This window comes from Pagrus pagrus (genome assembly GCF_965226575.1).
Source record: "Pagrus pagrus genome assembly, chromosome: 22".
NCBI lineage: Eukaryota > Metazoa > Chordata > Actinopteri > Spariformes > Sparidae > Pagrus > Pagrus pagrus.
The window spans coordinates 18,923,460-18,935,515 of NC_140204.1; the positions used below are offsets into that span (position 1 = coordinate 18,923,460).

Here is a 12,056-nt window from a genome sequence, read left to right on the forward strand (position 1 = left end):
GCAGATATAGCACTTATCTAGACAAGGTTACAAAGAATACATAGATTAAAACAAGCTTCACAAAATACATGAGAATAAAAAGAATTAGAACAAACATACAAAATAAAGTTACATATAGGAAAAAATGAAAAAAAAAAAAAAAAAAAACCAGCAGCATGGAAGTTACAGATCATCCATCAAAAAAAGCTTTTCTTTAAAAATGTGTTTTAAGCAATGATATTAAAACAGGTCATGTGTTTGTGAGCCTAATCTCAAGCAGGGAATCCCAGAGTTTGAGGACTTTGATGGCAAAAACCAGGTGGTCACCAGCCCTGACCGAACAAGTAGCAAGGGCAGACAGTCTTGTCAGACAAAATTACTGATAATGTGTCCTAATGGAAGCATGTGAAGGGAAAACAAAATTGGACCAAGAATAGATCCCTGTGGCAACCCGCACATCAGGGGGGCTGAAGATGAGACACAATCACCAATGGAAACAGAACATTCTCTATTTGAGAGGTATGACTCAAATCATTTAAGGACAGTTCCAGTCATGCCTACACACTGATTAAGTCTATTGATAGAAATGTAGCAGTAAAACAGAATGATCCCCAGTATCAGAAGTGGTGACCGATACAAGACCTGCTCAGTTAGGCTAACTGTTTTATAGCTAAGCAATCTTGTAGGAAGTCTTGCCACAGCTAATGAAATTGTGAATAACAAAGAATTATAAATAAAAAGGTTCAAAATAGATGTTATTGACAATAATAGGTAGATGAGTGCCTGTGGAAGCAGCAGCCTGAGAGCCCAACAAATGAGGCACATACGGTCTAATCAACTTTCAAGTACTGATAATAAGAAGTCATTATAATCATTATTTAAGTATGAGTCCAGCTCAAGAATAAACTTGCAGATGGATATTGCCACTAAAGTTACCTCTACTGGCAACATCAACAACAACAACCAGCCATGTTGGTGCCAGTTGATGGTCAGAGCCAAGGGATAGAAAACATCTAATCTAAAATGATGTTGAGGAGGATGATTACAAGGCCTAATGATTCTGGGTAGTCGTAGGAGGATTTATGGATACACGCTTATTTTGCACCCCTTGATAATAACATGAGACACCTGCTTTGTACGTTATAAAATTAAAATGTCAGCGTCATAAGCAACTATTTGGCAACTATAGGAACAAAGTTAAAAAATAAGACCAACTCTAATTTATATACCATTTGTACTAAACGTCTGTAGCTTATAGTGTAACTACAACCAACATTGATAGGATTCAACTTTCTTCAATCCACTATGAAACACCTAACTGTGTTACAAGATGTTATTGTTCTAAATTGTGTGTTTTAAATTGTTGATGTACACTTCTAATGATTTTCAATGCTTTAAATTGAGTCAAAGGCCAGTGAGTGAATTTTTTTAAACCTGGAACAGTATTTATCATTAATAATAATGAACAAATATAGAGAAAATGACTATGAATTCAAATGAATGGGATTTATTTAAAGATGTTGAGAATGTTACTGTTTACTGATCTACTTCTAGTAGTCAGCTACCCTGTCATAATTCTCCCAGATTGAATGAAAAAAGGCAATCACACTCCTCTCTCCTTTTTTCCTGCAATGTGGAAACTGCCATAGTGGCCATCTCTTCACCCATCTAAGCAGTCTGCACGTTATGGATTGTAGAGATGAAGCCCCTCTCCAGCAGAGAAAAAACATTCGTAGTCCATCAAGTGGAAGGACTTTGAGCATGCATCAAACCCCTTTTAGGTGGCTTTGACCGTGAATCTGGCTGCCAGTGCTGACCTCAAGCAGTAGAGTTTTATATAGACCCAAACTGAGAGGGGCAGAGAGCTGAACAAGGTGACTGCTAAACTGCTGTGAAAGGTACTTTTCTCTGTCCAGTTCTTACTGAGAGCTCTCAGAGTATGAAGTGACTTGTTTTGATCCAGGCTTGCAAAATAGGCCTAATGTTTCTGACAGTGGACATATTTTTACATAAGTGAAGATGCAGTCTGATAATGAACTGTGTATATTTGGTCTCATCTTATGACACCTAGTGTGATGTGCAGGAGGACTGTCTTATACTTGTCAGTTTAGCCGTGAGGAAGACATGTCATCTCTGTCATGTCACAAAACCTGCAAAGTTTACAAAAGACATACATGTAGGCTAAATTTGGGGCAAAAACGGTTAGTTATTCAGATAATAAATGCTCAATTTGATAGAAATTTAGACTCAATAATATGTATCATTATTAATAATCCTAATAAATGATAATTACATTACGGTGGTCTAACTTTCCCTCCTTAGAAATCATTTAAATGTACAATAAGTGTAGCTTTCACGGTGCGCGTTCCCGCGAGTGGCAGGCAGTTCTCGTGGGCAGGCTGTGGTGATCACATGGGTCACTTCTTAGCCAATAGGAACGCTTCCTGCAGACGCGCGCAACTTGATTCAGGAAGTACGCATTTTAATTTCAAGTCGCGTTCGTGATAGCGAGAAAAGTCGACAGAAATCACACACTGAGAAGTTTCTTGGTAAATAAGGAACACAGTTCAGGTTAAAATGTCCGCTGGTTCCGAGTCTACACATATATCGTCGCTTGGGAAGGCCGACAGCTTGCATCAACGTGGTAAATAAACAAGTTTACTAGCTTATGTTAGCTGCAGCGTTGACTGTTTGTCTGACAAAATGGAGGAATTGTGGCTTAAAACCTTATTTTTTTTAGGGAAGCTATAGTTGCATTTAGTTAAAGTTGGTGTGCTGTGCTGTTGTGACTCCACATTATGTCATTATGTTTGACCACTAATAATAACGTAAGCGTATTTACTGTCCTCCCACCCAGTTCTCGCCTCCTTCCCTCTGTGTGACATTGCAGAGGAGGATCTGACCCAGAACCCTCAGTTCTGTAAACTCTTGGCCACCCTGTCACAACATGTGGACCAGACTGGACTCACTGTCCCACTGAAAACGGAGCTGGACAAGGTATCAGCAGGCACTGTGCTCACACTGGGACAAATCCTTCAGTAATGTTACCTTTCACATCTGCTAGAATACAAGCTCCTTGGTCTGTAACTCAAGCTGAACTTATAAAGTTATACCAAACAACTAAATGTTTGCTGCACTTTGTGAAGAGTTATACATTTTTAATTACACATTAAGTAGTCTATCACTTACCGACCTCTACTGGTAACCACTAAGAATTGCAGTTGCATAGATGGAACCTCTGTCATGCTGTTAGCTTTTGTGTATCAGTGAGCACTTCCAAATGTGTTTTTCTAGGCTGAGCAGAAGCTGCAGAGCCAGAGGCGTCTCTGGCTGTGCTCCGAGAGTCTCCACAATGGGCTCAAAGAGATGACCCAGGACCATTGTATCAGGAAGCATCATGCCACTGTACCCCCTGACCAGAACATGGTACATTTCACAGTTGCACCATCCACAAGTGCACAAACAGCTGAGATTGATTACAGGACACCATGTGAACATTAAAGCCGCGCTAGGCAGCTTATTTTGGACATTGCATCTAAAGGTCACAGTTCGAGGCATTTGAACTTCCCTATCCAGAAATCTGTCATGTATTATATTTGTAAACGACACACTGCATGTTCTTGTATACCAAAGTGACAAAAGATCATTCGCTGTGTCCTAGGAGACAGACATTAACAGTGTTTTAATTGAGTGGGATGACACTTTATCTGATGGTAAAAATAAAACTGTAATATATCACTAGCTGTGTGTGTTTGTTTGTGTGTTTAGTTCTATGAGACGATGGAGAAGTCTCTGCTGGTGTCTCAGTGTATCAGACAGCTGGATCCCAGTAGCACTACCAACCAGGACCAACCTTCTATTTTGGGCCTGAACCCTCAACAGGTGATGGAGCTCATGCCATCAGAGAAGGTAAGTCATAAAAATACAAAACATTCACCAACATACTTCTTTGGTGCTAAGGTGTTATGTGTGAACTTGTATAGCATAAAGTAATTGATGGATCGATAGTTCATCACACAGTAGTATTATTGCAGATACACAAGTTGTCTATCAGTAGACAGATACTTCAGTAGTTTGACACAAATGTTGCAGATTGATGCTTAAATGTAGCTTGTTTTCCAACGATGCTGTATTCATCTTTACCAGAATATTCAAAGAATGAAACAGAGTCTTCCCAGAGAACTGGAGAAACACCTGAAGAAGAAGTGTTGGGGCCTCCTTTCTTACTATCAACCTGAATGGGGTACAGTATCTAGACATTGATTTACGTGTTCCTACAAAATCTCATTCACTTTCAGTACCTTTTATATCACGCCGTTGTTTTGCACTGACATGAAAACAAGAATGTTGCTCTGTTATTTTTTTGCAGAGAGTGAGAGTGATGGTCTAAAGAACACCAAGTTGTCTCATCTGTCAGCCCAGCTGGACAGAGAGAAGAAAAGAGCAGAGAGTCTGAAAGAGACCTGCTGGGAAAACACAGTTCTTCTGCAAAGACAGACTCAACTCTACCTCTGTGTAAGAGCTCTATCAATCAACATGTAGCTAAAAACAAGCTAATATATCTTTGTTTTGGGCAGGTTGTCACATATATTTAATGTATATGATTATGAGCACACTGTGGTTTTTTTGCAGGTTCACTCACTGGAAATTGATTTTTAAAAAACATTTGAAAGGGTAAATGTGGGTACAAGCCCTAAATGTATAGTTTTTTAGTTTGTTAAAAACAATATGTTCCTTTCTTTTTTTCCCTCCTTATTGACTTGTCTGTCCAGGAGCTGATCAAGTGTATTCAGCTTCTCCAGTCTTTCATTTTGGACCACAGGCTGAGGATGCAGACAGATCTGGACAGGAAGAAGTTAGACTACTTTGAGGGAAAATGTGAATTAGTCTTACAGAAGATTAAGTAAGTCAATTCTTTTACCTGCTTAAATACATTTTAATACTGTTGATTTACTGGTTCACTTATTCAGAAAGACTTGCAATGAAAACAAATGCTTTTCAGGTTTTACATATGTTTTCTCTTCTTTCTTAAAAGGACTGAGATGGTGGAAATTCAGTTGGACACGTACACAGCTGATTCGATATCTGCTCATAGAAAAATAAGGCAAGAGGCTTTGTGTTCATCTGACTGATTCCTTATTTTGTCCAGTAATTCAAATGTTACTCATATCGCTCCACTCCACATTCTGGCAGATCCTTCTCTCAAAACAATCTTTTGCTGTTGTGTCTTGTTTCAGAGAGAAGCTGGACTCTGAGCTTAAAGCCTGTCGGGGGGAGAAGCAGTCTGTCGAGTTAAAACTGGCCTCCTTTGAGATCTTGGGCAAAGAGTTTGAGGTCCTGGCGGAGGAGTACTGCAGGTTACGGCAGGAGATAGAAATGAAGAACTGGGCTCTGAAGGAGTTCACGCAGTACAATGACAAGTGAAGATGAAAGAAAGAAAACAGCCAGACATTCCCTATTCATAGCGTGTCCCTGGTCACAATGACATGCTGGCGTTTGGACACTTGACAAAGAAACTCTTTGGAATATGTAGTAAATACAGTCGTGAGTGGGCCAAGCACAGGCTCCCACTAGCACGTCTAACTTAATGTTTATTAACTTCAGTAAGTTCAGTTTTCCTAAAATAGTCCAGCCTCTTCAGTGCATCACCATGGTAATTCTGCCTTTTTTGTTTCTACATAAACCCATTTAGTGTTCAAGGCTTGTTCAGTATTCATGGCTCTTTTAGTAAGATGCAGTTTAACACAATTTTTAACTATCTTGCATGTGACTAGATGGTCACGTTTGACTACTTTCTATATCAACTTAAGGAAGTGAGAATCACTATATTCATACTGAAAATGCAAAGTACTTTTGCAGTAAAATGTGCTTCCTTCTAACAGTAAAGCTTTGTTCAGTGACTTGATTTAATTTCACCTGAAATAAAGGTGTTAAGGTATGTTTTACCTCAGGGATCCAGACACAGAAAAATCAGCCAAAAGCTGGGTGTGTGTTCCTTTGTAAATAGATTAAAGTATCACCATGAGCGTGGAAATGAGTTATGTCCTATATTCTGTGTATATATATATGTATGTTTTTACTGCAGTTGTCTAGTGGTTTAATGTATACGGGAAAGGTCTAGACTTGTAAGCAGCATCCTTTCAGATATGGTGGGTGGCATACACAAGCATAACACTCCTGACCTGTCTGATCCTTTCTTGGTGTGTCTTGGGAAACATCTTACAGCCTAGCTGAGTTAATGTACTGAAGCTGCTAATGCGTTGTCCTTTGTAAAACAATGCTTTTAAATAATCCCCGCAGAAGATTAAAACAACCATAAATTCTGTCTACTTCTGTCTTTTCATCAAATAAATCGTCTAAGCAATTTCCATGTTGATTACTTATTAAATCCCGAGGATATGCTACCTGTCACAGCAGGAGATGTACATGAAGGATGCAAATTTGTACAAAGGGAGTGGCATGTCCTACATTCTTTACATTTGGTGTTTGTGCTACATATGTATATAGGCCAATAACATCACTTCTATGAAATGGAATCCAGTTTTCTTGTAACTCACATTAAACCTGCTGTCAACTAGAATTTTGTTCAGTAAAATAGCTCAGAACACGAATAGGGTAGTGCTGTTTTCTTGCAGTAGTCAGCATGCTCCACAAGATGGCAGTGCACTTTCATGTTTCAGGGTCAGCAGAGTTCAATAATAATAATAATAATAATAATAATAATATAAACTATAAAATAATTCTGTACTTTTACTTCATATGGTGAACTCCTAGCAGGTGTCTTTATTTAGCTTTTCTATGAAACTACTACTACACTTCTGCTTTAGAAGTGACATTTAATAATTTGTCTAATTTGCAACGTTTTCTCAAATTAAAGAGTTTCAAGTTTACAGTATTAAGCACTTTAGACAAAGTAAAATATGTTTTTCATTGTCCTTAATAGGTTTCTTCATTTTATTTCACAAAATAATTTCGGTAATCGTTGTGGTTGAGGATGTAAGGTGAACGCCCACTCTCGTCTTCGCAACATTGACGATCTTTGGTTAAGTCTGTTCCATTGAGGGCAAACGGAAGTAGGTACGAGTGAAGCATCTCGCGCTGCTACACCCTCTCTGTCCTCCTCTCATCAGCAGCACCAGCAGCAGCAGCGGCCCCGCCTCGCTACGCGAACCGCTGGCTGGTTCACATCCAACACAACCCACATCTGGCTGTCACACAACTAACGCTGCCGCTCCGCCCGGTACCGCGGCATGCTCGTATATCACACCGGGAACTCAAGGAGTGGATTTTATAACCAGAGACGGGCACTATGTCTGAGGTGCGAAAATTCACAAAGAGGTTAAGCAAGCCCGGGACGGCTGCGGAAGTCAGGCAGAGCGTGTCGGAGGCTGTGAGGAGCTCCGTGGACCTGGTGGTAAGCAGAGCATGAACGCTGTCTGTGGACCGGCGGCGGTCATTTTAGCTAACAGGGAGAATGTAACTAACTGGTTAGCTTGCTAACTCCCCTCTTCCCTCTGTCCTCCCAGGGGAGTAAAAGCTTCTTCATTCCTCTTGTCTACATTCCTACCATTCCTTTTGGTTTATCCTGACATTCTTCATACTCTTTCATTTAATTTGTTTTTTAAATTGCTTTTCCAGTTTTTCATTCTTGTCCCATCAACCTTAACCTATAACATTAGCTGCTGTGACGCTCTCTCTGAATGCACTGAAACAATTTCCCCGGCGTTGTTGGCAGCGCTACATCCCCTCCAGTGTTAAGGCAGGTTATTATGGAGACATTACTACACCGCGAATTCAACAGCTTGGTTTTTTCCCCCAAATTGCAGAATACAGAATAGTGTGACATTGTGCTCATGAACACATGGTTTTCAGTCTTGCGCGGCTCCTTTTGTGTGCTGGCGGACGAGGAGCGCTGCCAGTTGGACAGCTGCAGCATGGCTTCCCCCTGTCCCTGCCTCGGAGCGGTCTGCTGTGAGCCTCTTTATTTCTACCAGCCACATTGTGCAATAGAAGGCAGTTCACGCATGTCTTCAAAATTGATGTATTGCTCATGACGAGTGTGTAAAGCAAAAGGAAAAAAAAAAAATCTTATTGTTCCTTGTGAATGAAGAGCAGTGCTGCCGGCTGATGGAGCAGACTACAATAATGCGGGATTAGGCGCAGCGTGGCTTGAGATGAATAGCTTTGGGGATCCTGCTGATGCAGCACGTGTGTGTGTGAAGTTATTCAGATGTGAGTGCATCAAAGGGGAGACATTTGTCTTGACACTTGCGCTGATGATGTCACTTCAGATCTGTTTTTCTTTTGCAATAACTAAAACCATCATCCACTTTCTCATGATGTCCAACTTGAACCCAGAACACATCAGTCATACACCTTCATCTGTTTAGAGAGTGCAGCTGGATCAGTTTGGATAAGAGTTAAACCCTTGTTCCCCTGGGATTAGGCATCAGTCTTATGATGATCATCTTGGGGATGAGCGTGAGGCAAAGAGGTTATCAGAGCCATAAAGCTGTGATTTTTCATTTCCACAACAGAGCTGGGAGTGTGTGTCTGTTTGAGCCCGTAGCCACGTGTTTGGTGTGTGTCTCCTGCTGTGTTTCAGAGTCGCAGGTTTTGGGCTGCTCATTTTAAGAAGTAAACGGGTGGCTGAGAACAAACGTCGTCTTGTTGCATGGCCTGGCCGTGTTCCTCTCACATGGGGATTCCCTCGGGCATGCTGTGACCCTGCTTCCTCTGTGACTGCATGTGTTTGTGTGTTCTGTCTGAGCTGCTTCTTCGTCTCGATAAAGTCAGTCTTATTCGCAAGTCTTTTACGTCAGTGCCCTTGTTTTCAACCGAACAAGCAGGTTTTACACGGTTTCCAAGCAGAAAGTCAAGTAAAACTGTGTAAAAGGAAACAGGAGGGTGAACAATATGGAAGTATGATTTTCTCTAAATGACTCAGACAATCCTCGGGCCGTGATAAGTTGCTACATGAGAAGTCCCGTCAGCTGATAATGGTCTTTCATGAAGTCCATGTCTGTTTCTGTATGAATTGTCTAGGAAACAGTGGACAGCGATTGTCAGGATGATAATTGGAAGAGACCATGCAGACCTTACCCAGTGGAGTATTTGATCTGAAAAGATGATCTGTGAAGCTGTCGTGTAGGCGACAACTTCCTCTCCAGTGTTTTCAGTACGGCGCAAAACAAAGACTTGATTCTAGTTGAAACATAGTTGGGGGTTGCCACATGTTCTCATGTTATCTGAAGGCCAGCAGGTACACAAAGTTATTGACTAATACTCACCGATATATCAATATTTTCACAAATGTAACATTATCGGCAAATTATCTAAGCAAATAATGTGCCAATAATTTGACCTCAGACAAACTGATCACAGAACCCAAATTTGAGAGGATTTTGTCTTCAGGACTTTCCCTCTGAGTAATCAATGATAGAATTAGGATCACTATAAATGACAAAGCGTAATTCTTTCCAAACTTTCCAACTTTCAAAAATGTGAAAAGTTAAAATATTCTATTCCTCCTTATCATAGAGTAGTTATTCTGAAGCAGGGCTGCTCAAAGTGGGTTCTGCGGGCCAACGTTGGCCCACCATAAGGTTCAGTTTGGCCCACCAGATGTTTCTAGCATCCAGCTGTTTTGTTGTTTGGGAAGTAAAATGCTCTTTAAAGGATCCCTGATTACTACTTTTCATAATCTGAGCACGGTGGGTAAAGTGACACTGCGCAGGAAGCCAGTCAATTAAAGTAACTTGTATCCGAGTACCATTTTGAATCTTAACAATACAGTACTGTACAATACAAAAGGAGTTTGCTTTTGGTCCATGGCCCACCATCCAGTTTCAGCTTTGGTCCTCTAAGGGAAAAGGTTTGGGCACCTCTGTTCTACAGCATTGATGATTCATTTATTAATTTATTAGTTTTGATCAGCAGAAAATTAATGGGCAGCTGTTGTGATAATCAACTAAGTTTGAAATGTATGCTTAAAAGCCAGAATTTGCTAGTTCCAGGTCCAAGGACTTGACTTTCCTTTGTCTTATATGATGGTAAACTTAACCTCTTGTGGCTTTTGAATGCTAATTAAAAAATACCCACAGCATTGGAATACATCTCGTTAAACTGTGGGGATTTACAGGACATTTTCAGATTGTTTATTGACCAAATCAATAATGAAAATAAATGTTAGTTGCAGCCCTCAAACTTGGAGGGTGGGTATGAACACTTTTTGACCAAACAGGTGTAATTAATTACTAAAGTCTTGAATGGTGCATTGCAGTAATTGCTGGAACAGAGCCATCGTTAATGTCATTAGTTCCACCTAATTCCACCTGTTAAATATCTGCTGTGAAAAAGTTCTGTGAATTAGACTTATTATTGAGCAATAAAAAACACAAGACTGTCAAGATTCAAGTTAGCAAGATGTGTGCATGTTGGACAGATTGTTGTCAGGGAAGAAAATAAAATCAGATGAATCAGGTCAAGCAAACCGGTGGAATCTAAAGAAGTCTGTCTTGCTCTTAAAAGCCACTTTCAGTACAGCTCAGGAGTCTTGTGTCTATTGGTGTGTTCACATTTTCATGAAAATTCAACTTAGCTCCTTTAGTAGTTAGTTTCCCCAGTGTTGTGTTGTTATCGGTAAATACAAATGGAGTCTATTTGTGGGGTGGAGGAATGTGAAATCTCTTTGCTTTCAGTTCATATGACGAAAAACGTTTGGGAACCACTCTGGAGGAATGCACTGTTGACATCTAGATCGTAGAGGGCACAGGGACACCAGTGTCCATGTGACTGGGCAACCAACTATGTATGACAGTGTATAGTCAGCTCAGTAGGAATGCCACCCTCTGAGGATTAAATACATCTGGAGTCTGCTCATGCATACATACATCTCTATATTTGGTCATTTTTTAGGTGGAGCTTTTGCTGAGGGTATATATAATTCTGTATATGGAGTTAATTAATGTATGTTTTAGGCTAAAATTATGCATCATCATAAAGCTTTAGGCAGGTCGTTTTTTGTGTTTTATTTAAAGTTGACATTTTGGGGATATATAGTTTTCATTGGATGGCAACAGACTTCTAGTAGTTATAGGCCACTATCTGTGTAATGGGAAATGTGTGGATAATGGAAACTTAAAGGGAAAGTTTACTTAAAAATTATAATTCACTTACTGACAGTACTTACCTACCCCATGCTGACGGAAAGTCAGTTGAATTTTCGTGGTCCACAAAACATTTCTGGAGCTTCACAGCAAAACAGCGTTGCAGCATTCTCCTTAACAAATGAAGTAGATGGGGACTTGTTTTAAAATGTTTAAAAAAACTAAAGATAAACCATAAAGTGGCTCCATACAGCTTGTCAAATGTAATCCAAGTCTGTGGATGCCCCGAGATCCCAAATTGATTTGAAAAGATGTCATTTACACTCTTGTAAATCTGAAATCTTCAGTGTAGCTGCTAAGCTAAAAGCTTTAGCGTGCACACCGTGTGTCATGGTTTCATTAGCTGGACCGCACGTCAAGGGTGTAAATAACGTATTTTCAAATATATTTGGGATCTCAGGGCTTCCGAAGACGTGGATAACACCTGATAAGCTGTATGGAGCTGTTCTATGTTTATATTTTGATTTCTTCTGGTTATTTTTTACATTTTAAAATAAGTCTCCATCTACTTCAGTTGTTAAGGAGAATGTTGTTATGCTGTGAAGCTCCAGAAATGTTTTGAGTTGATAATGACGGAATTTTCACTTTTGGGTGAACTTTTCCTTAAATTTCCCAATAATTAGCTTTAAATTTGGTGTTTAAATCCTATATCTATCTGTGGATCCCTATTGCAAATGCTGCAAGAGTCTCTGTTTATACATTATTAATAATAATTTTGGACTAGACAGTTTTTGGACTAACACAAGGATAAAAGAGACCAGTGAAAATCCTTTTTTTCCCTTGAGTGAGCTGCCATGTGTCTGGGCTGCTCATATACACACAGATTGGAGCACTTAGTGGGGTCAGCATTGGGACAGGGATCTGCTTCATACTGTATGTGACTCGCATGTCAGTGTGTGTGTGCCCCGC

The 12,056-nt window shown here is 40.0% G+C and overlaps 2 protein-coding genes across 3 annotated transcripts in view; both read left to right on the forward strand.

The window, feature by feature from the left end:
* Positions 1-2,452: 2,452 nt before the first annotated feature.
* haus4 (HAUS augmin-like complex, subunit 4) lies at positions 2,453-6,345 on the forward strand. Its single transcript, XM_084343828.1, has 9 exons — positions 2,453-2,623; positions 2,837-2,976; positions 3,274-3,405; positions 3,748-3,888; positions 4,126-4,222; positions 4,349-4,494; positions 4,752-4,882; positions 5,015-5,083; positions 5,217-6,345. Exons 1-9 carry the CDS (start codon positions 2,557-2,559, stop codon positions 5,401-5,403), a joined length of 1,110 nt encoding a protein of 369 aa, XP_084199954.1. The 5' UTR covers positions 2,453-2,556; the 3' UTR covers positions 5,404-6,345.
* Positions 6,346-7,114: 769 nt separating this feature from the next.
* dock11 (dedicator of cytokinesis 11) overlaps positions 7,115-12,056 on the forward strand; it is a 69,026-nt gene continuing 64,084 nt past the window's right edge. For both annotated transcript variants that reach the window (XM_084344562.1, XM_084344563.1), the window contains exon 1: positions 7,115-7,393. In XM_084344562.1, the coding sequence (XP_084200688.1) occupies positions 7,289-7,393 (105 nt within the window). In that variant the 5' untranslated portion in view covers positions 7,115-7,288. The remainder of the gene's footprint in view (positions 7,394-12,056) is intronic.